The 24749-nt window shown below is 37.5% G+C and overlaps 1 protein-coding gene across 1 annotated transcript; it reads right to left on the bottom strand.

The window, feature by feature from the left end:
* Positions 1-3360: 3360 nt before the first annotated feature.
* MS4A14 (membrane spanning 4-domains A14) lies at positions 3361-24595 on the bottom strand. Its single transcript, XM_003826626.7, is given in 7 exon segments — positions 3361-4098; positions 4100-5599; positions 15052-15150; positions 17978-18127; positions 20584-20634; positions 23054-23182; positions 24318-24595. Coding segments are annotated over 7 exon segments (2139 nt in total). The 5' UTR covers positions 24456-24595; the 3' UTR covers positions 3361-4026.
* Between the last annotated feature and the right edge of the window lie 154 nt (positions 24596-24749).

Below are 24749 nucleotides of genomic sequence, written 5' to 3'. Positions count from 1 at the left end.
TAAGAGTTTCCTAATTGACTCCCTGCTGCCATCTTTCTTTCTCCAGTTCATCCTCCACACTGCAGCCTCAGTAATCTCTTTAAAACACCAATTCAGTTAGTTCCTGCCTTAAAAGTCAAACATGTTTCTAAGAAATTAGGAAAACATTAATTTTTAAAATTGTGTGTATTTTTCCATGTGACTATTTATGGGAGCCCATAATCTTTCCTGATTGTGGTTATCTTCAATGAGAAAAGGAACTTTGCACAGAAATTTAAGGTTATTAAATCAATTTATCCTAAAATACGTTATCTTGGATTATTCCAGTAAGTCTAGTGTAATAAAAGGACTCCTTAAAACCAGATGCAGGAGAGGGAGTCAGATTTGGGTTTGAGAAGACTTGACACACTGTTACCTGGTTGAAGATGGAAGGGATCACATGAGAAGGGATGCAGGAGCAGTTCCCAGTTGACAGCCAGCAAGGAAATGGGAACCTCAGTCCTGCAGCCATGAGGACTGGATTCTTCCAACAATGGATGAACTTTGAAGAGGAGCTCAACCCCAGAACCACTGCCCCGGCCAGTCCTCTGATTTTAGCCATGTGATATTCTGCACAAATAATTTAACCAAGCTTTCCTGGCCTTCTGAACTGAGAGATAATAAGCTTGTTGTTTTAAGCAGCTACCTTTATGGTAATTTGTTATGCAGCAATAGGTAACTAACATAAGGAGATACGAGTAAGAGTCCTGCCATTTTGAGCAAGATTTGACTTTTTTGTGCCTTAAAGACTCTATTACTCAGCTTAGACTACCTTCTAGCCAAACAGCTCCATGCATTCCTTGCCCTAATATGGGTTTTTCGTTTACATCACAATCCAGTTGAATATTCAGACTGGAAGTAATCCACACCATGATTTATGGACCAGGCTCCATTCTCTAGAGACTCAGGGTCTTGTGGATCCTAGATTCTCTGCATCTGGCCAGTGCACGAGGGAAAAAAATATTGTAGATATAATGTTGGTGATTTTAGGAGTCAAACTTTACATTCCATTGGCAATAGTTACCATCTCACCTACCTAGATGCAAGGTGGCTGGGAAGTATAATTTAGCTGTAGGTTGTTGATTCTAGTAAATGAAAATGCAATTGTAAGCAGCCAGCTTATTTTTTTTTCCACTGTTCTTGGGAACTGAGTGTATAAGGTAGCAGTATCTCAAATCAACTTTTCCCAATTTTACTACAAATAAGCCTGACATATTCTAGGAAAGACATATTATATTTGTAATAAGACAGTTTTTAATAAAAAAAATTAGGTTGCCTTTAAGCAAATCATAAATTTTCTAGTTTCCGACAGCCTTTTGCATTTTGTCTTTTAAACAGATACTTCAAACATTATTTTTCCTTATGAGTCTTAAACACATTGATTTTGTCAACTTCAGACCCAAACTCATTGATAGGACAGTATTAGGTGTCTCAGAAAGGGGAGGTCAAGGGAAAATGCCTTCAAGAAACAGAGAGAAAAGAGAGTCTTCTGTAGACTAGAAAGGTAACTATGGGTTCTGGGGGCCTTGGGAGCTTCTGACTTGCCCCTTAGCATCTCCCTCAGTGGGATGGAAAGGCCTCAGAAGAAGTGGTTTTTTACATTCTTCCATTCTCACATTGTAAGTCTAACCTATAGGCGTTGTATTCTTGCAATTTTGGAAAAATTTCCGTGTTCCAAATGTAGCATAGAAGCAACAAGTTCACAGGACACATATGGTATATTTGAACTTGGCCTATAAGTTTCTCAGTGGTAACTGGTGTGGACTAGTCGCTGATGATGGAAATTGCCTCTCCAGTAACTTGGCACTATTTGATTCCAGGATCTTTGTACATTTCTGCAGAAATGTATGTGTGTATATTGGGTAGATATAGGGATGAACTGGCAAGAGTAACTGTGTGGGCTGGATTCTCAAAGAATTTGATACAAAATTGTGTGTGTGTGTATATATATATATATATATATATACATATATATACACACATATATATACACACACACACACACACTCTCTCTCTCTCTATATATATATATATATACTTCCTAAACACCCAAGTTTGTAGACTGAAAGTTAAACTCTACATAAGCACTGTAGAAACATGTGCTAATCTAGCTAAAGAAAAAGGTAGAAATTATTAGTATTATTCAGAGTAAGTTAAATACCAGGTGGTGGCCATTCAGGAACTAAAGGCTAACTCAGATAAGGACTCTATCAAGGTCAAGCAATCATGTGAAGCTCAGGAAGCTAATATTTTACTACAAAGGCACAGGCAGCAAGGAACATATAGCCAGTCATAAGGAGCTCTGTATCTTATTATACTACTACATATAACTTCTCCGTTCACCTCTAAGTAGAGACTCCAAGCTCCCATTTATGCCCTTAAAAATGTTTTATTGAATGTATTCTTGAATCAAGCCTTTGTGCTGAAATTCTGTAGAGGACACAAATATGACACAGTCTGGATTATTCACAAGAAGGTGAAAGAACTGTAATAGTGAATTGTCATTACAAAAAATGAATAAAGTTGGGGAGAGATCCCTAGAAATACCTATTATAGAATTTTTGAAACAGGAAGTGCAAAACACAGAAGTTAATGGGGGTGATAAAAATGGAAAGAAAAGGGATCGTTAACCTTTCCAAATGTATCAAAGAGATAAAGGGAAAGAGGATTGAAAAAAAAAACATGATTAGGCTTGGAAGATTGAGGTAACTGATAGCTTTTGATAACACAATTTCCTTTGATGACAGAGGATGAAATTATGTATCATAAGGGTTGAGAAATTAGAATCAGTAAATGCAGGCATAAAGAAGGGAGCTGAAGCTTCACTGAATACAATACAGTATGTCATATTTTCTATTATGACATCTGCATCTTTGTTCTTCCCTAATTTCTACTTTCCTGTCTCTAGATATCTCTTAATCCCTCCCACTCCATCGTCACATTCTGTATTCATTGCCACATTCTACCTCATTAATAATTGAACAAACTCAGTCCATATATCCTCAACATAAATATGAGGAGGGAGAGTAAATAAGACGATTGGAAACAGCAAGACAGGGAAATGGGAGAAATTTTTGTTCCTTGCTGACTCTTTTGGTTCTTGAACCCTTAGAGAGCCTTCATAGACTTCCCTGTGGTTGATTTTCTGAACTCCTATAATGCCAAAAGGGGGAGATGAAAAATACTAGCATCATACCAAAGTAGGGCCATTAAACATTAAGTTATAAAATGAAATCGTGATTATAAACTGAAGCACTAACTTTGATGACAAGGAATATACATGTGAATTATTTCTTCACATACATAAAATGATGATACAGTGTTAACATTTGGTGTGTTGTCATTTTATTTTAAGTAAGAACAAATTGTTTGAGTGCTCAGCATGCCCTTCATTTTTTTGTAAGTTAATGAGGTGGCAACCACAGTTGAGAACACGGATTGGAGGAGGCAATATTGTTTTTCCCAATTTAATTCCATCAATGGGGGCAGTGTGGTATTGGGTAGATTCTGCATGTTAGTCAGAGTCTTCAGATTGCTGTTGATCTTTTGGATCACATGAAATAGAAGTTAAATTCACATCTTCTTTATATGAATTTGAGGAAGCTGAAGTGTCTGGTTGCACATCTTGTTCTGAATCTAGATTGGACAAATAGGCTAAACATGTGTCTTGTACTGAGCTTTGGCCAGAAGAAGAATGAAAATCTGCCTTCACGTCTTCTGATTGCAGGTCCCCTGAGGTTTGCCCTATACATTTCATGTCCCCTGGTTTGATGCCTCTAGTGTACATATCTCCTTTTTGTGTAACTCTGGATTGAAGGTCTTGTTGGTCTTTATCTTGAGTGTCTTGACATTCTAGGTTATGTTGGGCTGTTGTGTGCTGGGTTTGGACTTCTTGATATAGAGCTTTCTGCTTTAGGGCTTCTTTCTCTAATAGATCCTGTGTTTGCCAGTGCTTCATTTCAAATTGCCATTCTCGTGCTTTATACTCTTTGTTTCTCCAGCCCTGAGTTATTCAGTCAGGGGATTCTTGGCCAAAAGATTGACAGTCCTGCGTTGTCCAGCCTGGAGATTGCCTTTGTGGGAATTGCCAGAATTGGTATTGCTGTATTTGGGATTCTGAATCTTGGCATAACAGTTTTGGCACTTTCTCCACCTGAGCTTGCTGTCCTTCGGCTTGAACATTTTGGAATTGTCCTTTCGGGGATTTCTTCTCTTGGGCCGGCTGGTCTTCAGTTTGCTGATCCTGGGTTTGCTTCTTTGAGTTTTGCTCCTTATCAGTCTGCTGGTCTTTAACTTGTCCATCTTTAGATTGTCCTTCTGGGTATTGTTCCCCTTTGGCTTGCTGATCTTCACCTTGCTGATCTGGGAGTTGCTCTTTAGTTTGATTAAGCTGAGCTTGCTTATCTATGGAGTGCCTCTTTGGGGATAGCCAGTCTTTGATTTGCTGGTCTAAGGATTTCCGCTTTGGAGATTGCCAGCCTTTGCTTTGCTGATCTAAGGAATGCCTCTTTGAGGATTTCTGGCCTTTGGCTTGCATGTCTAAAGAATGTCTCCTTAAGTACTGCAAGGCTTTGGTTTGCTGGTTTAAGGAATGCCGTCTTGAGGATTTTCTTCTATGGAGTTCCTCCTCAGATTTCCATTCTTTGGTCTCTTCCATAACTTCTGATCTAATATCTTGATATGACATTTGTAAAATTTGCTGGTTTTGAGGTTCAGTGTTTTCTGATTGAAGATCTGGGGACTGCTGAAGTAGGTGTTGTATTTCAGGGAACTGCACAATATGGGATGTTGAGGCTTCAGGTAATATGGCATGCGCTGATAGAGCTTAGGATAGCATATCTTGGGAAGGTATGTCTTGAGGTGGCATGGCGTGGGATGGTGTGTCTTGAGATAGCATATCTAGGGATTGCATGTCTTGGGATGTCATGTCATGAAACAGCATATCTTGAGATGATGTGTCTTGGGATAGTATGCCTTGAGGGGGCAGGTCATTAGCTGTCAGATTAGAAGACTGTTTGACATGGGATGATGTAGACTTAGATGGCATGGTTTGTTCTGACAGGCCTTCTACTGGTAGAGCTTTGGATGGCAAGTCTTCAGGTGATATATCTTCGAGTTTTAGTGCAGAATGGGATGGAAAAACTTGGAGTGACACAGCTTGGTCCTGCAGAAGCTTGGTTTGCATTTGGGAAGGTTGTACAATAGCAGATTGTAGATCTTCATCTTTCATTTGTTTAAATGTAGAGTCTAGCTGAATGGACATATTTTCTGAGGGCTTTTTCTCTAGTGTGGGAGGCAAAGGTTCAATTTCTTCCTCTGAAAATTTAGGAGATGGAAGGATACTTTGCTTTTGTTCATCTGGCACAAATTCCCTACCTTTATTACCTGGTTGGGAGACTAAAGGACTTCTAGAGAGTCTTAACTTGAAGAAAGCATAGCCTCCAAAGAAAACAGAGTGTGCATTTGTTGTTGAATCATCACTGGAAAACTCTTCTTGAAGCACAAATTGTAATTGATCATTTTCTTCTGGGGCAGGTTGTTCACTATTTTGAGTAACATCCGAAGGCAAGAAAAACAGAACCTATAAAAGCAAGGATGAGGGTAATTAATATGGCAGAATCATGTCTGATTTTTTTTTTGTTTTCCAAGTTACTTTTCATTTCTGACTTAAGACAGTAGATAGGAAATAACATCTAAATGAGAAGGCAGAAAACGAATGCAAGTCCTGCCTTTACCATTAACTTATTGGTATTATTTTAGAAAAGTCATCACCTTTTAGTCTTTCAAATATTGAACAGAGGAATTTGATTAAGATTGCCTCAAAAATTCCTCCCATACTTAATATTATAAAGCTTCTGAGACATTTTATATCATCTAGTCAATATGCATATATTCATGCTTAATCTATAATAGTTTATTGATCACACAGCTGAACTAAATGCTGGGAATCAAAGACAATTAGATGTGGGATTTTCCCTTAAGGTGCTCACAACTATCTGTACATCAACATATAAATAGATAATAGTAATACAATTCAGCAAATGCAATTACATAAATAGGTACTTAGTGCTTTATGGGAACATAGAAGATGACCTAATTCTGAGACAACCTGGAAATGCTTTACAGAAGAGGCAATATTTAATCTATATCTTAACAGCTGAGTAGGAATTACTCAGGCATAGACGGTAAGATGAAATAAGACAGGAGTCAGAATCCAGGTAGAAGCAGCAGTGGAATAGCGGGTACAAAAACACAAGGTTGTGATATAGCATGGTGTGATTGCAGATGGTAAGCAGTTAGATATTACTGATATTATTAGATGGTATGCTAGGCTAGGAAATTTGGACTTTCGTTTACAAATAAGAGGAAGCAATTGGAGTTTTTTAAACAGCTAAGTGACCACATCTGATACAACCTGCAATGCTTCCCATTAGTTCTCATTTTATTATTGTAATTTTTAGGAGGTTGTTACTGCAGCACAACCTGCTGCTTTTTATTCTGACTCCATGAATTACACCTTTCTGAGATAATTCATAGAGTCAGAATAGACTACTTGTTCTATTTGATGAAGTGGATCAGAACTCAGTGATTAAATGAATTAATTATGCTTACCTCGTTCGCTAATAGCAGGCCTAGATTGAGAATCTACACATTCTCTGAAATAATACATTGCATTTCCCACTCTTCTAATTAGTTTTTCACACCTATATTTTATCCCTATTGAAGGACTATTTATGTGAGTATAAATGGTACTTTGGAAGAGATTTCTATATTTCTAAGAATCCTCAAACTTTTGTTTCATGTGAATTTTAATTTATTCTTCCACTTAAAAAGAGGTTTGGAAGAAAGAATTATAGTTTCTCTGTTTATTAAAGCTCTTAAGTGCTATGATTTTAAATTTCCTCATCCATTAATGAGAACTCAGTGATTACCAGATGCTAGACAATGTTCCAAAGTCATCACAAAAATTGATATGACATCCCTATGAAGTTATTATCCTTCTTTTAGAGTTGAGGGAATTGAGGTTCAGAGATGTTAAATAACCAGACCAGTATCATAGAGCTGTTTACCTGGGAAGGATTTAAAAATTGTAGTTGAATCTGAGGTCCTGTGCTTTCCTCTCTGATCTATGCTTCTTGTATTAATAACATCACCTACTTCCTACTTCAGGGTGGCTAAGACTAAAGACCAAATGAAATAATACTTTCAAGCACAGAAACTGGCACAGAGAAATTTCTCCATAAATGTAGAGTTCACTTTCCCTTTCCTTTTCTTGAGATCAAGGTACATATTTTATTATTTTTGAATCCCCTGTTGTACTTTGCACATTACTGTGCCATTAGTGGATTAAAGATCTGTATTCACTAAATTCAATTGAAGAGTTATTTAGTGTGAGTAACTTATTTTAGTATTGTTTCTAAAGGGCTTCAAACAGGGTTTGTACTCTCCTCTAGTTGTATAATATACAGATAATACAATAAAGATGAAAGCATGAGATGAAAAATGACAAAAGCCAATACCCATTCATGATTTTAAAAAATCTGCGCAACAGGGTAAATTTACTCTGTAAAAAACCTACAAAAAACATCATATTTAAGGGTAAAATATTGAACATTTTCACCCTAAGATCAAGAACAAGGAAAGATTGACTATTTTCATCACTTATTTTAAACATTGTGTTGGAGACTACACAGTGTAATAGGGCAAGAAAAATGAGGCATAAAGTTTGGGAGTAAAAATGTCTTTATTAATACTTAAAATGGTTATGTACTAAGAAAATTCTAGAAACTCTATTAAAAAAAAGCTATGGGAACTAATAAGTTAGTTTAGAAAGGTCATAGTAGACCAGTATATAAAAATAAATTGCATTTCTATATGTAGGAATGAACATTTAAAAAATAAAATTAAAAATACCATGTACAATATCAAGAAAAAATGAAATAATTACAGATACATTTAACGAAGTATGCATAAGACTTATACATTGTAAATAATAAAATAGTGCTGAGAGAAATGAAATGAGATGTAAGAAAATACAGACATGTTTCATGGACATGGATCAGAAGACTGTTTATAAATTATCTATAGGCTCAGTACAATTCCAACCAAAATCCCAGCAAGATTTTTGTAGCAATCAATAAACTAATTCTAAAACTTATATGGAAATTCATATGACCTAGAACAGCCAAAAACAATTTTGAAAAAGAACAAAGTTGGAAGATTTACACTATCTGATTTCAAGAATTACTCTAGCATAATTTTAGTGGGGCAGAAGAGAAATCTCCACAGAGAATTGAAAAACAATAGAGAAAATCAATGAACCCAAATGTTGATTCTTTTAAAAGATCAACAAAATTGATAAACCTTTACCTATACTGAAAAGCAAAAAGACAATAAAACAACTAAAACAAGACATAAAAGTAAGACATTATTACTGACCTTATAGAGAGTAAAAGTATAAAGTATTGTAAAAGAATACTATAAAAACTTATATGCCAAGAAATCAGATACTGTATAAGAAATGGGCAAATTCCTTGCAACACTCAAATTACCTAAAATGATTCAAGAAGAAATAGAAAATCTTTACAGATCCATAACAAGTAAAAAGATTCGTAATCTAAAAGTTCCTAACAAAGGAAACTTCTGGATCAGATGGCTTCACCAGTGAATTCTACCAAAATTTAAAGAAAAAAAAAAAACAATTATTCTCAAACTCTTCTGAAAACTTGAAGAGAAGGGAAAATTGCCTAACTCATTCTATGAGGCCACCATTACCTTGATACCAAAAACAGATAATTATGCTACAAGAAAAGAAAATTACAGATTAATATCCTTTATAAGTGTAGATACAAAAATTGCCAACAAAAAATTAGAAAAGGATTATTCATATGATGAAGTGAAATTTATAAGCAAAATACAAGGATGGTACAATAAGAAAATCAATAAATATAATACATTACATTAATATAATGTTGGAAAACCCCCACACAGTCATCTCACTTGGAGTAGAAAAGGCATTTGATGAAATGCCTTTCATGAGAAAACCTCTCATAAAACTAGGAAGAGATGGAAAATTCCTCAATATGTAAAGTTTATTTATAAAGCACCCACAGCTAATATCATACTCAGTGGTGAAAGATTAAAAGCTTTCCCCCTAAGATCAGGAACTATATAAGAATGCTTTCTTTCACTGCTGCTATTAAATATTGTACTAAAAGTTCTAGCTAGAGCTATTAGAAAATAAAAAGAAATAAAATTCATCCAAATTAGAGAAGAGGAGATTAAGGCCATCTCTATTTCCAGTTGACATGATCTTCCTATATAGAAAATCCTCCCAAATCCACAGGAAAGCTACTAGACCTAATACAGGATTGCAACAAGGTTCAAGATACAAGAGCAACCCACAAAAAATCATTGTTGTTTCTGTATAACAGCAATAAACAATATAAAAATAGCATTTAAAAAGCAATTTCATTTATAATGCCACCTAAAATAATTACATACTTTGGAATAAATCTAACCAATGGGATGAAAGACCTCTATGCTAAGAAATGCAAATCATTGCTGAAAGTAATTAGAGACCTAAATAAATGAAAAGACATCTTGTGTTCATGTATAAGAAGATTTAAAATTGTTAAGATGTCAGTGCTGCTCAAAGCAATATACAGATTCAATACAATTTCTATCAAAATTCCAGCAGTCTTTTTCTTACAAATGGAAAAATGGATCCTCAAGTTCATATTGAATTTTAAGAAGCCCTGAATAGCCAAAACAATAATGAAAAAGAATAATACAGTTTGAGTGATTATACTTTCCAACTTTGAAACGTACTGTAAAGCTACACTAATTAAAACAATACAGGGCCGGGCGCGGTGGCTCACGCCTGTAATCCTAGCACTTTGGGAGGCCGAGGCGGGTGGATCACCTGAGGTCAGGAGCTCGAGATGAGCCTGGCCAATATGGTGAAACCTCGTCTCTACTAAAAATACAAAAATTAGCCTGGAATGGTGGCATGCGCCTATAGTCCCAGCTACTTAGGAGGCCGAGGCAGAAGAATTGCTTGAACCCGGGAGGCAGAGTTTGCAGTGAGCTGAGATCTCACCACTGCACTCCAGCCTGGGTGACAGAGCAAGACTCCATCAAAACAAAAAACAAAAAACAACAACAACAAAAAACCCCAAAAATATGGTACCTGGCATAAGGGAAGATATATAGACCAATGGAATCATTCAGAAATAAATGCTCACTTACATCACATATATAGTAAATCAATTTTCAACATAGACACCAAGAATATTCAATGGGGAAAGGAATTTTTTCAACATATGATGCTGGAATAACTGGGCATCCACATGTGAAAGAATAGAGTTGGACCCTTACCTTATACCATATACAAACATTAACTCAAAATCAATCAGACACTAAGCCTAAGAGCTAAAACCATACATTTCATGGAAAAAAGTTGGAAGATATCTTCATGACAATTTGGCAATAATTTCATGGATGTGACAAGAAAGGCACAGAAAACAACAACAAAATAATAGATTAATTATACTTCATAAAGAACTTTTGTGCATCAAAAGTCATCAAGAAAATGCAAAGACAACCTACAGAATAGGAGAAAATATTTGCAAATCATGTATCCACTGAGGGACTAAGATCCAGAATATATAAAGAACTCTACAATTCAACATCAAAAAACAAACAGCCCAATTAAGAAACAGGCAAGACTGTAACAGATATTTCTCCAAAGAAGATGTATACATGGATGCTCAACATCAAATCATTAGGTAAAAGCAAATCAAAAGTATGAGATACCACTTCACACCCATTAAGATGGCCATTATATAAGGCTGGGTGTGGTGACTCATGCCTTTAATCCCAGCAGTTTGGAAGGCCAAGGTGGAAGGATGGCTTAAAGGCAGGAGTTCAAGACCAGCCCTGACAGCATAGCAAGACCTTGTCTCTACAAAAATGAAAATAAAAATAGAAATTTAAGTGGGTGTGGTGGCACATGCCTTTCATCCCAGGTACTCAGGAGACTGAAACAGGAGAATCACTTAAGCCCAGGAGTTGGAGGCTGCAGTGAGCTATGATCTTGTGCCACTGTAGCCTAAGTGACATAGTCTTTGTATAAAAATTAAAGAAAGAAAGAAAAAGAAAGAAGGAAAGAAGGAAAGAAAGAAAGAAAGAAAGAAAGAAAGAAAGAAAGAAAGAAAGAAAGAAAAAAGATGGCCATGATAAAAACAAATATGATCCAGAAATCCCATTACAGGGTATATATTCAAAAATGAATGTCAAAAATGAAGACAGTTGGAGAAACATCTGTACTCCCATATTTACTGCAGTGCTATTCACAAGAGCCAAGATAAGGAATCAACCTAAATGCCTATCTACACATAAATGAATAAAGAAAATGTAATATATATATAAAAAATATACATTATATATTACATATATATAATGTACACACACACACAAACAATAGAATACTATTCAGCCATAAAACAGAATGTAATTCTGTCATTTGTGGCAACATGAATTAACCTGGAGGACATTATATTAAGTGAAATAAGCCAGGCTGAGAAAGACAAACACTGCATGATCTCACGCACATTTGGAATCTAAAAAAGTTGACTTCATGGAAGTGAAGACTAGAATAGTGGTTACCAGAGGCTAGGGAAGGTAGGGAGGATGGGAGGACCGGGAAGGATTGGTCAATGGGTATAAAATTCTAGACAGGAAGAGTAAGTTCTTACTTACTATAGATAGTAAGAATAAGTTCTATACGTAGTAGCATGACTATAGCAAATTACAATGTAGTGTATATTTCCAGGTGACTAGAAGAGAAAATTTTGAATGTCATCACTACAAAGAAATGATGTTTAAAGTGATGAATGTGGTAATTACCATGATTTGATCATTAGAAAATGTAACATGCATTGAAGCATCACACTGTACCCCATAAATATGTACAATTATGTGTCAATCATAAATTGAAATTTAAAAATAAATGGAAAATAATTACTCCCCCTTTTCCCCTGTTGGTTGGTATTGATGGAGATGTGGAGAAATTGGAATCCTTGTACACTGCTGGTGGAAATGTAAGATGGTGCAACCAAGGTGAAAAACAATTTGGCATTTTCTCAAAACATTAAACACAGAACTTCCATATGAGCCAGCAATTTCGCTCTTAGGTATATATCCAAAAGAATTGAAAACAGGGACTTGAGCAGATATTTTTACACCAATGTTCGTAACAGCATTATTCACAATATGCAAAAGGCAGAAATATCTGTGTCCATCAACAAATTAATGGCTAAGCAAAATATGGTATATACACAAAATGGAATTTTATTTAGTCATAGAAGGAATGAAATTTTGATACATGCTACAACATGGATTAATCTTGAAAATATTATACTTACTCAAATAAGCCAGTTAGAGAAGGACAAATATTGTAAGATTCCACTTATATGAGGTCTCTAGAAAAGGCAAATTCATAATATAGAAAGTAGGATAGAGGGTACCAGGGGCAATCAGGAGGGGAATCGGGGAGTGATTGTTTTGTGGTACAGAGTTTGTGTTGGGGATGATGAAAAATTTTGGGGCATCGATAGTGGTGAGAGTTACACAACATTATTAATGTATTCAATGATTTGAACAAATGACTAAAATGATAACTATTATGTTATATATATTTCACCACAATGCAAAAGAATTACTCTAAAGATACAGAAATTAAGAGAGTGTAGAATACGTGGAAGGATAGACATAGTGGCCAGAGGGAAAAAGTATCCAAAAGAGACCTACAAATAAATAATAAGTAAATTGATTTTCAACAAAAATACCAAGGTGATGGAGGAAATCATTGCATTTTCAACAAATGGCGTTAACAACTGGATATCTCCATGAGGGGTGATGTGCATTAACTTCTAACCTTACCCTACAACTGTACATGAAAGTTAAGTTAAAATAGACCATACATCTAAACACAAAAGCTAAAATTATGAAACTTCTGTAGGAAAAGATAGAAGAAAACCTTCATGATTTGGGGGTAGGGAAAACCTTGTTAAACAGAACACAAAAACCATAACCGTAAAAGCAAAAATGATAAATGGAACTTCATCAAATTTGTTTTTTTCAAAGAAGCTATTAAGAAAATGAAAAGGCAAGTCACAGTGTGAAAAAATATTTGTAAAGGATTTGTATTAAGAATTAATTAGGCTGCTATAAGGCCAATAAGAAGAAGATAATCCAATAAAATTCAGCTAAATATTTGAACAGAGATCTCAAAAGAAGATACACAAATGGATAATAAACATATAGCAAGAGTGTCATCATCATTAGTCATTAGGGAAATGTAAATTAAAACTACAATGAGGTGCCACTACATACCCACTAAAATAGCTAAATTATTAACAAAACTGACAGTTTCAAGTGTTAATGATATTATGGAGCAACTGTCCCTCTCACACATTGTTGATGAGAATGAAAAGCAATACAGCCACTTTGACAAACTGTTTGGTATTTTCTTATAAAGTTAAACATCTGGTTACCATACGATCTCGCAATCAAATCCTAGATGCAACGCTCCAGGAGAAATGAAAATATGTCCACACAAACATATGAACTCAAATATTCTTAGTAACTTATGATAATAGTTCAGAACTTTAAACAATCTAAATACCCATCAAAAGGTAAATGGACTGGGCGCAGTGGCGCACACCTGTAATCCCAGAACTTTGGAAGGTCATGGTGGGTGTATCACTTGAGCCAAGGAGTTTGAGACCAGCCTGGGCAACGTGGCAAAACCCTATTTCTACAAAAAAAATACAAAAAAAATTTAGCTGGGGATGGTGGCGCATGCTTGCAGTCCCAGCTATTTGGGAGACTGAGGTGGAAAGGTTGCTTGAGTTCAGGAGATTGAGGCTGCAGTGAGCCGAGACAGTACCACTGCATTCCAGCCTGGGTGATAGAGTGAGGTCTCGACTTAAAAAAAAAAAAAAAAAAAAAAGGTAAATTGATAAACAAATTGTGGTGTACCCATACATAAAGGGAATGAATTCTTGATAGAGGCAACAGCATGGATGACTCTCAAAAACATATTTCTGTGTGGAGGAAGCCATATAAGCCATATACAGAGAGTACTTACTTATGATTCCATGAATATGAAATTTTGGAAAGTCAAAACCAATCTAGATGATGAGAACATTGACTACAAAGGGGTTCCAGTGAACCTTCCGGGATGCTAGGAATGCACTATACCTTGATTGTGATGGTAGCTAAACATAGGTACATTTTGTTGTTTATAAATGATACTTCTATAAAGTTGATGTAAAAAAAAAGAGAGCTAGAGAGAGAAATGAAAACTCCATAAATCACAAGGCCTGTACTGGTATTTGGGACTTAGTGAGCAGGCTCTGGAGACATATCACAGGGGTCAGAATCCTGATGTTTTGTGATACTGGAGAGGTTAGTTTAGCCTGTTTGTGCCTTACTTCCTTCATATGTAAAATAAAGATGTTATAATAGTTTTGTTAAGATTAAGTTGGTGCTCAGTGATTATAACAGTGACTGACATAGTCAGAATTCAGTAAATATAATCTATAACAATTATTATAAATACTATGTAGTATCAGTATTAATAGCTTTTTTTCCTATTTCTTTTGTGGTGGTGGAACTGTCACACATCTTGTGATCCAAGAATACACACCCCATGTCACAGTAATTTGGGTTCCCGTTAAGTCTGATATTACATATTTTTGGCAGAGACATAAGGAGCTATGTCTTAACAGAGATGACTGAGTATAAAGCAGATGGTACAAGAAAGGAAAGCATAGTTGTTTCAGATGGTGGGGTGAGCTTCAATCTTAAGCTTGCCCCTCTCTGACCTTCCTAAATTTAGATGTTTCATTTCAGCATCTGAGCATACTGCTCTTCCTACTAATAAATCAGACATCATTGTGTGCAGTATCCCAACAGGAACAGGAACCTGTTCTCTTAATAATATTAAGAGACATCAGAACACACCTCATCTGACTGTGTCCAGCACTTGCTTCTAAAGGATGCAATAGTCACAGAGATGCTGAGCTCTGCTATGCTGATGATCAGTAACATTAACAAAATTCCCTGCAAATAATGAGGAGAAATAAATGGCATTTGAAATGAGAGCTGTTATTTTAAATATATAAGCTGAGAACCCCTTACACTCTATCACCAAGTATGGGAAACCCATATTTTGGATGGTTCTGTAGCCATCAGACACTGCACAATTTTCATCTTGTGTCTTTCTGATGAAGCAGGGATAACAAACTCCAATGTCTATGGGAGCTGGACAGTCATTGTGAACTAAACAGGGAAAGAGTAGAGAGTAATAGTATTCATAGGAGGCATCCATTACTCAATTCCAGCCAATTGTTGTCATGTGGGAACATGATACCATAATGCCTATTTTGTTTGTTTTTCCCTAAAGAGCCAGATAGAACATATATACAGGCTGGATATAGCCCACAGATTGCCATTTCGCCCATTTTGCTTTAAGGTAATGTTTATATTGAGAAGTAACATGGTACCTTATGGTGTCTCAAAAGTTTAAACTATGAAGACAGAAAGACCTGAGTTAAAGTGGGTCCAAGGTCGGCCGGGCGCGGTGGCTTAGGCCTGTAATCCCAGCACTTTGGGAGGCCAAGGCAGGAGGATTAACTGAGGTTGGGAGTTTTCTACCAGCCTGACCGACATGGAGAAACCCCGTCTCTACTAAAAATACAAAATTAGCTGGGCCTAGTGGTGCATGCCTGTAATCCCAGCTACTCGGGAGGCTGAGGCAGGAGAATTGCTTGAACCCAGGAGGCGGAGGTTGTGGTGAGCCGAGATCGTGCCATTGCACTCCAACCTGCGCAACAAGAGCAAAACTCCGTCTCAAAAAAAAAAAAAAAGTGGGTCCAAAGTCCCACTTAACCTTGAACAAATAACTGTGTGTTTCTGAATCTTGGTTTCCCTGCAATACACCCAAAATCTTAAATATTCAATATTTGTTGGTAAAACTGAAATGTATGAAGACCCTATTGTATGCAATTTACTGACTTTCTCCATTGAAGAAGATATACCTGGTCTTGGATTTTGTAGAACTTACATCAATGTAAGGGAGGCAGACAATAACAAGTAATTAGATAATTATTTACCTAACTAAATTGTGATAAATGCTGTGAAGAAGGATTGGGAGCTATGCGCTACTGTAATGGGGGATCTATGCAGATATGAGCGTAGAGGTGAGGTCAGGAAGAACTTCCTTAAAGAAGTGGTATTTCAGTTGAGATTTAAGTATGAGGATGAGTTAATTGTATAACTGGCGTGTTGACCGTTCGAAGCCGGAAGAAGCTGATCCTATGATCATCTTGGGGCCGTGGATACTTGACACATTAAGGGATTATAGGAAGTGGCTGGAGTGTGGAGGAGTGAGAAGGATGAAGTCCTGGAATAATGTTGGAAAGATAGGTAGGATAGGTGTTACAGGGTTTGGTAAGGCTGTTAAGATTTGGGTCTTAATCGTCATACGTTTTACAGGAAGCCATTAAGTAATGGCTCAGATTTACATTTTTAAATGATTACTCTAGCCACAGTATAGACAATAGATTGGTCTTTAGGACAGGGGTCAGCCCAAGAGACATCTAAAGCCCACTGTTCTGGCTCTTTTAGCTTATGATGTTTGGGTTACAGCAAGAAATTGTTAAGTTATGTAAGTGAGAACTAGGAAGAGATTGTTCATGGTTCTGTATGCAGGTAACTAATCTTGCAATACCCATCCATGGACAGCAGGAAATAGCGGAATTTCCTATATCTGGAGATTTAACCCTTTCGGGTATATACAAGTTCTTCCTCGTATATACGAACATAACAAACAGTAGTTGCCTCCTGTCCATTCAGCAATGGCCAAGAATTATAATGTTGTATCATGTTCTTGGCCCAGTTAGGACAGGGTTTTATCGCTTATGTTGTTTTCTGGCTTTCTTTAGTAATCTATCATGAGTCTAATTTTAGAATTTATCTCAGAACACATGAGAGAGTCCCTGGGACCATTTCACTGAGTGATTGTGAGGATTAAATTACCTCTTGTATTCAGGAACTAACTTCTCATTTCTTATTTACTGAGGAAGACCATTTTCTGTGATTCCACTTTATTTCCCTTCTAACGGATTCAAATATTCTTCAAATTATAGAACCCATGCTTCAAGATATAGCTGGTAGGAATAAAATAAAACCCCAGGACTTGCTTAGGGAACTAGAGAGAAATGCCTATTGGAGTCACTGACATGCTTAAAAATAATGTCACTGATTACTTGTTAGATAAATACTTTAAATTGCACAGACAACTACATTTCCTGGTAAAAGATCTCTCATCTGCTTTAATGAATAAAATTGCCACAATTATGTGAAATAATGTATGTCTTAAGCTTATAAAAATCCTTATTTTTTTAAATGACTTCTAAATACCTTCCCCCACTGTATTTTGATCTCAGTGTTATTGAGCAAACTTTTAGATCATTTTGTTCATTAATGCTGAAACAGTAAAATTTAATTCAGTCTATGGCCATAATAATTGTATTAGCTAAACCTACTGACTATTTAACTGTGCAAGGTACTGTTTTAATTTAAGCAATCCTCACAACAACCCATGAGGTAAGCATTCTCATTATGTTCATTTTCCACTTGAGGAAAACCGAAGCTTAGAGAGAATACAATATTAGGCCAAGGTGACAAGCTTGTGTGAACAGGATTCAAGTCCAGAAAATATCGCTCCTTAACCATTGTAACAGTAACCCTACGGTACCCTTCTCAACCGTCAGTTCAAATGCTGACACAACTTCATTTAATAAAATAAAAATCAGTGAATCATTACATCATGGACACAGTTCAGAGAAGATTTTAGAGATTCTTCATGCAAAATAAGACCACTTACAATGAAAAGAGTTCTACCGAAAACACATATTTCTTCAAAGGATGGCATCTGGCAGTACTTGTCTTGATGTCTGTAGCTGAGAAAGGTGAAAGTAATCCCAGTTATCGCAACCAAGGAGCTGATAACATTCATGCCCGTGACACCTTGACCCTGAAAGATAGTTTAAAAATGATAAAATAAATAAGATCGAAACCAAAGCAAAAATATCTTGTAAGAAATTTTTAGTGCTTTTATCTTTCCAGATACTTCTCAGGGAAGAGTTGTTCCATCAGGTCAGTATGATTGGAAGGCTTAATAAACTAAATTCTAACTCATTAAAGTCAGAAGACAAACCAAGTTTTAGAATGGGCTAAGGATGCTCTATGGCTAATGCTAAAGAAAATGTTCATTTTATCCCATTTTATCTCATTTTATCACCACCATCTTTCATAATCTGGAAGCAGTACAATGTGTTAGCAAATATCTTTGCTTGGAAATGAAACCTCATTTCAAGTCCAAGTTTCACTAGGACCTTAGGCAAGTAACCTAATCTCCTGGAATCTCAATTTCTGCCTTTAAAAATGTGAATGTGTCACCTAACTTTTAGGGTAGTATCCATTTATTCATTTATTTCATAAATATTTAATGTGCACCAGATACATGTGAGTACTGCATTAGGCCCTGGAGAAACAAAAATGAACAAAAGAGGTGACATCCTGCAATCATGCAGTTTACAGTCATTCCCTGGGAGAATTCAAGCAATAATCAACAGAATTGTTAACATTTAAAGATGTTAACCTATTTGGACTGGAGTTTAAAGGTGTTTTTTCTTGAACTCATTGTTGCAATAAAAATATTTCACATTGCCCCACCCAATTCCCTTTATTCATTCCTACTTTTTTGGAGGGGGGTGTGGGTGGGTGGGGTATGTATATCCGAGTTCCTTTACAGGAAGGGGGTCATCTGATTTGTTCCTTCCTACCCACTCCCAGGACTGATATCACTCTTTTAAAGGAAAAACAAAGAAAAGCTTCACATTTCTATTCATCAGGTATTTGCTGTACCTTTATTGATTGTGTTATGACTACTGTGGTGGAAAATACAATGATGCTTTTACACAGCCAGTCCTTTCTGGAAGTTTGTGGCTTGGTGTGGCAAACCTCAGAAGTATACTTGTGACTTAATGTTTACCTCAATCCCAGGTTTTTATTGCAAATAGGCACTTTGGCAGAAAATGCACAGGAACATATAGATAGGCCATCTCTCTCTTGGTCTTTAGTCCCCTTGTTTTCTCAAGGCTCTATTTTGGCTCCCATAGGACATTTTATAGACTAAGATCTCTAGATAATCAATCCCTCATGTGTATTGGGCTTTACAAAGAACATGCCCAGCCTAGTCTCTTCTGATTCTCATTATACTTTTGTGCTGTAGGAAGGACACTTGTTGTTATCCCCATTTTACAGATAAATGGAATTAAGGAAGTAAGTGACTGTGAGCAATCACTTTCACGGTTTGTGGAAGGGCTGTGATGAAAAGCCAGGTCTTCTGATGCCGGGTTCAGCATCCTGCCTCCATCATTCCTGCGCACCTCCATCTGCATAGCTCTCAGTGAGTCAGGAGTAGGTTTTCCTTACCCATAGTTTATTTCTCAGCTCTGGAAGGAAGTCAATACAGGGAGAACAGCATTTGGGGCTTCATCTGCATTGTCTGCATGTATTTCCATAAGCAGGGATGGAATCATTTATCCGCCCTCCCCTCAGAATGTCTCTATGCCTTGTAACTATCCCTAGAGGAAATTGGCAGAGGACCATAAGAACAGAGTTCAACTGACTTTCAGAGAGGCCCACATCCCCAGGACCTTAAACAAGATCAGAGTGGTTAGAAAGGAGTATGAACATTTAAGCATCATCTTGCCTTTTATAAGTAATGTCTCATTAAACCCTCGAAATAACCCTTAGAAGTAGGCACTTTTCCCTTCAGGTTAACACAGAAGTGAGTGATAGCCTTGGTTCAATCCTAGAACAATCCAGCATTGATGCCCAAACTCTTTCTTCCAGACCTTGGGCAGGATCTAAAGAAAAGCCTCGGTTGGTATTGGAGATAGGGCTAGGATTGGGAGGAAGAATTAGTGAGAGCTTAGGATTGGTTTTGGTTAGAGCAAGGTTTCTCAACCTTGGTACTATAAACATTTTTTGTTGGATAATTTTTGTGTTGGCGGGAGGCTGCCTTGTGCATTTTAGATGCTTAGAAATGTCCCTGGCCTCTACTCACTTGTTGCCAATAACACCAGTTGTAATGACCAAAAATGCCTTCAGATGTTGTCCAATATTTCTGGGTCCTGGGGGTGCAGGGCAAGGAATTACCCCTAATTACAAACAGTGAATTACAGGGATGCAGAATGGTTTCCAATAAACAACTCTTTTAGTTTACTTGACCAGGGAAATGGGAACAAGTGTAAGAATGTCTGTCAGGCAAACAGTGGCACTGGCAAATAGGAATGATCTGAACTGCAACTTTGATGCATACAGATTTTCCTGAAAGGTAACTTTATTACTAAAGGCTTCATACATAAAGATGACATAAAACAAATAGAAGATTTTAAATTTTATGTAGTTTAAGTGACTTACCAGAATTTTTGATTTCTTATCAGTTACTGTGAGGTATCCTGTAAGAATAAACTGTTAAGACAAGAGACAAAAGTTAACAGGTGATGTGTTTGACCACCTTGCAGTATAATTTCCCTTGGATTCGCAAAATATCTGTTTGTGAATCTGCAAGACCATCCCGTTTTTCCACCTGAGCATCAGGGAGTAGGGAAGGTAGGCGTAGGTAGGGTAGGAAGAAACTTTGTGCTGGATTTGCTCAGCACTGAACAAGCGCTCTCTGCCAGGGCCAACTGGGACAAGCAGGCTCCTCTAAGATCCAGAGGACCAGATGTTTGGTCCAGCTGGGGCTCCAAAAAGAGATTCCTGAGCTCTGGGCCTTGAAGAGAAGAGGAGGAGCTGTGCCTGTTCTGAGCAGGTGAAGGGAGACTTTCTCAAGGAAGACCCCTCTAAAGGCTGATATGGGGACTGATATCTAGTGTAGTTATCAGAGTCCCTCATTTCCCATGATCGTAGAGCCTAGTACCACCTCAGGAAAATGAGAACTCTGTCACTCCATGTGGAGTCCCTTACTTTTTTAATGTTCTGGGGATGGGAACCTTCTCTGTGGGAACTGGCCTTGGACCTTGGGGATATCTGGGTCTTAGAGTCCAAGGATCTGCAGCTGACTTGCAGATATCAGAAAGTTACCTTTGATACCTCCCTCCGCTTCACTCCCCACATTGGATTGCCAAGTCCTGTCACTTCTACCTCCGAGTTACTCTCAAGGCTCTCCATCTCTAGCTCCATTGCCGCCAAGCTAGTTCAGGGAAACTCTTTCCTCATCTGCGTGATTGCAGCCTCCTCTCATTGGATTCTCCTCAGTTTACTGTTATAATTGAATTAATTTCTCACTCGAAAAACACAATGATACTTCAACAAGTCTTCAAATGTCACTATCCTCTTTAAAAACGTTCAGTGGCTTTCCCATGCTTTCACATTGAAGTTCCATTTTCTTAACATGACTATAGGGGTTGGCATGACCTGGTTACACCCTACCTTTATAGCCTCATTTTATGCCATCACGATAGATTCATTGGTCTTCTTTTGGTTACTCTTTCCCACATCAAGCCCTTGGCTCATGCTTTATCTTTGCCAGGGATGCTTTCCTTTCACTTCGCCTAGTGAGCAGCTACGCAGAAAGCACTTGCCTGACCTCCATGGTCAGGTGAGTCCTCTATTAAACCCTCACATCGCACCTGGAATGAGATCTCCTCTTAGAGCACTTAGCACAAGTGTAGGAGCAAATATTTGGGGTTACTTTTGACTTTTTCATGTCTAGTCTCCCAGTTAAATGACAAACTGTCTAAATCTAAGAACAATTCACCACTTCTCTCAGAGAGGAGCTGTTTTCCAGTATTCTCAGTCTCAGCACCTAGGATGCCATTGAAGACACGGTATGTGCTCAGTAAATATCTTTTAAGTGAAAAGTAGAGTTTTCAAAAGCAGCAGGCCAGAACCTCATTTTAATTCACACATGCAGAGTACGCAGAGTCACACTGGGACAATTCTGTTGTGAAATGAGAAAGTGAGGGGTTGGTCTGTTTGATTTTCTACAGTATGGCATGTATAGTTTGAAAATCATATTGAATATTACATTATTTATATTGGGAAAATGAAAACACTGCTGGTTGTTTCTGAAATGCACATTATAGAAAAGGCATGGAGTATTTCTGTTTATCAAAAGAGACTGTGGATTTTTAATAGAGATAGTGGTCTAATTTATTAATTATTTCACCTATTTGTTCATTGATTGCATTGACTGATTCATTCGTTCGTTCATGCACACTATGCCTCAAGCATGATTCTAGGTTCTCAGAATATAACAACTAAAACAGACAGTAACACTGCTGTCTTCTCAGGAGTGTATGTTATAGTAGGAGAAGCACTAATGAGTCTGTCCTTAAATATTATGGCACAAAATTAGGAATCCAGGCTGTGGGGATTGGATAGAAATAGCACTGTATTAAGAATAATATTTATGGCTATATGATTATCTAGATGAGTGCCACTCATAAAGTTGTCTCTGGGGCTAAGAAGGAGGATGAGTGATAATAATTTTAAAATTCTTTTTAAGCTTTCAGAGTCTGTGATTCCATGAGTGCTAGCTAGGCTAGATATGTTTAAGTTATTCTCTACTTTTGAGCTCAGTTTCCTTATTTGCAAAGGAATAAGTAGGATATTTGTGCATCTAGTCTCCCAGGTTGGTATTGAGGAGCAAATGTCTTACTATACACACAAGGGCTTTGGAAACTTTTAAGCACCTGAGAGTAGTTATTACAATGATGATGGTAGTGCAGTGACCAAATGGAGTTGCTTCTTTTGCCGTGAAGGGAGCTGCCTTTTTTGGTCTCCTGGAGGGCCATATTTATGGAATTCATTACCCTAGGACGTGAAGCAGTTCAAATCTATCTTTATAGCAATTTCTCCAAAGCTTCTAATCGACAGTACTCACAATAAGTGCTCCCCAGAATGGATATCCTGTGAGGACAACAAGGGGAAGTCTTTGGGAGAAACAGATGTAATTAAGTGCAAATATAGTTCCAAAGCCCACAATGATTAGAGCAAGCAGGATCTGGGTAGCCTGTGAGGAGAGAAATGGGTACATGAGGTTACAAGTATCCAAGACCCTGTGGGCTACCCCACGTCCCTCAGGGTGTGCCTCCATGGCACACCTTTCCCTCCATCCAAATGCCTTCCTCTCTCATTTGTCAATCATTCTCAGATTGTTAAGAGACTCAGTTCAATGTGTTTCCTTCCCACTTTGCTTGCCTGGATCCTTCAGGTTCAAATCCTTCACTTTTATTCTTTATTATTTTCTATCTTCCCTGGTGTTACCAATTAATCTTATATCAGACAGATTTGAGTACATGTCTGACTACCCCCAGATTATAAGCTTCTTGAGCACAGGGACTATAAACTATTCACCTTTACATTTGTTTTTTCTTCTGTCTCACCAGTATCCTATTATTATCCTAACAGCCCCCACCCCCACATTTTCCAGCACTCAGTATAGGCTTTTGGAATTGGGGCTCATCCCAGTTGTCTAAAAATTTTAAAAGTTTGATGACATAGAGTGGAGAACCTGGGATGAGCTTGCATTTCACCTCCCCTTCATCCATGGACCCAACTAGGGATGAGAATAGCCCAGTGGGCCTATCAGCTTGTAGGAATCTGCAGGGAAAAGAATAGCAGCAGTGGTTCTCAGGGCGCAACTTCTCTGGCAGTCTAGATTTTGTCCCCAGGCCACATCTCTGGGCTGTGGCACACCAAGTAATGATTTTTGCTGTCGTACAAAGGATGGAGGCTGTGCATACAGCTCTCCCCTGGGTGCATTTGTGATGAAAAACGTTTTGCATGCCTTATCATTTGGTTCACTGTGGAGCTTTGAATATGGGTTTTGAAGCACTCCCAATTCCTTTAAGAGCATGAAGGGGAAGTCAAACCTCTCCACTTATGGTTTCTTAGCTTCAAGGGAGGTGCCACCACACCCTGAAGTCACTTCCTCAATGAGATATTTTAAAAAGTTATACTAGTTTCTTGCTTCCCCCTCTGCTGGGATTCAAAGATCAGTACTAATTTCTGATGTAAGGTGAAGGGGGAAAAGTAGAATTAACTCCCTCCCTGAAAATAATCTCTGCATATCTCTGCAGACATACATGAATAAATAAACTTCTTTTCTCCCCTTCTGGAAGACCTATTGATTGGAGAGGACTTACCCCCAAGACTCTTGGCTCTCCCTTCAGAAAATCCAGCAGAGAGCTATGAGGTCTGTAGGGAAATGCAGTCAATACAGTTTCGTTTGGTTTTATAGTGATGACGTGAGTTGCCCTTCTGTCCTGGGATGTTGACTCCATGATTCTATGGCAGAACTCTAGTAAGGGAAAGAGTGAGCAAACATTGCCGCCCAAATCATGGTCTACCTCTCCACCAGAGTCACATGGAGCCCTTAGAGATGAGCCCTTAGTGATGACTCTACTCAGTAGTAGAATCTCAGAATCATAGTTGAGTCACAGAGTTTTAGAATTCTAGAGCATGCTCAGCCCCCCATCTTCCTGGTGAAAAGTACTGTATCCAGAAGACTTATTCTCTTGTCAATTTGCTTACAAACATATGGTAAACAAAGAATAGATGGTATATACGAAACAAGT

Source organism: Pan paniscus, chromosome 9 (assembly GCF_029289425.2).
Source record: "Pan paniscus chromosome 9, NHGRI_mPanPan1-v2.0_pri, whole genome shotgun sequence".
NCBI lineage: Eukaryota > Metazoa > Chordata > Mammalia > Primates > Hominidae > Pan > Pan paniscus.
This window is presented reverse-complemented; position numbering and strand designations above follow the sequence as displayed.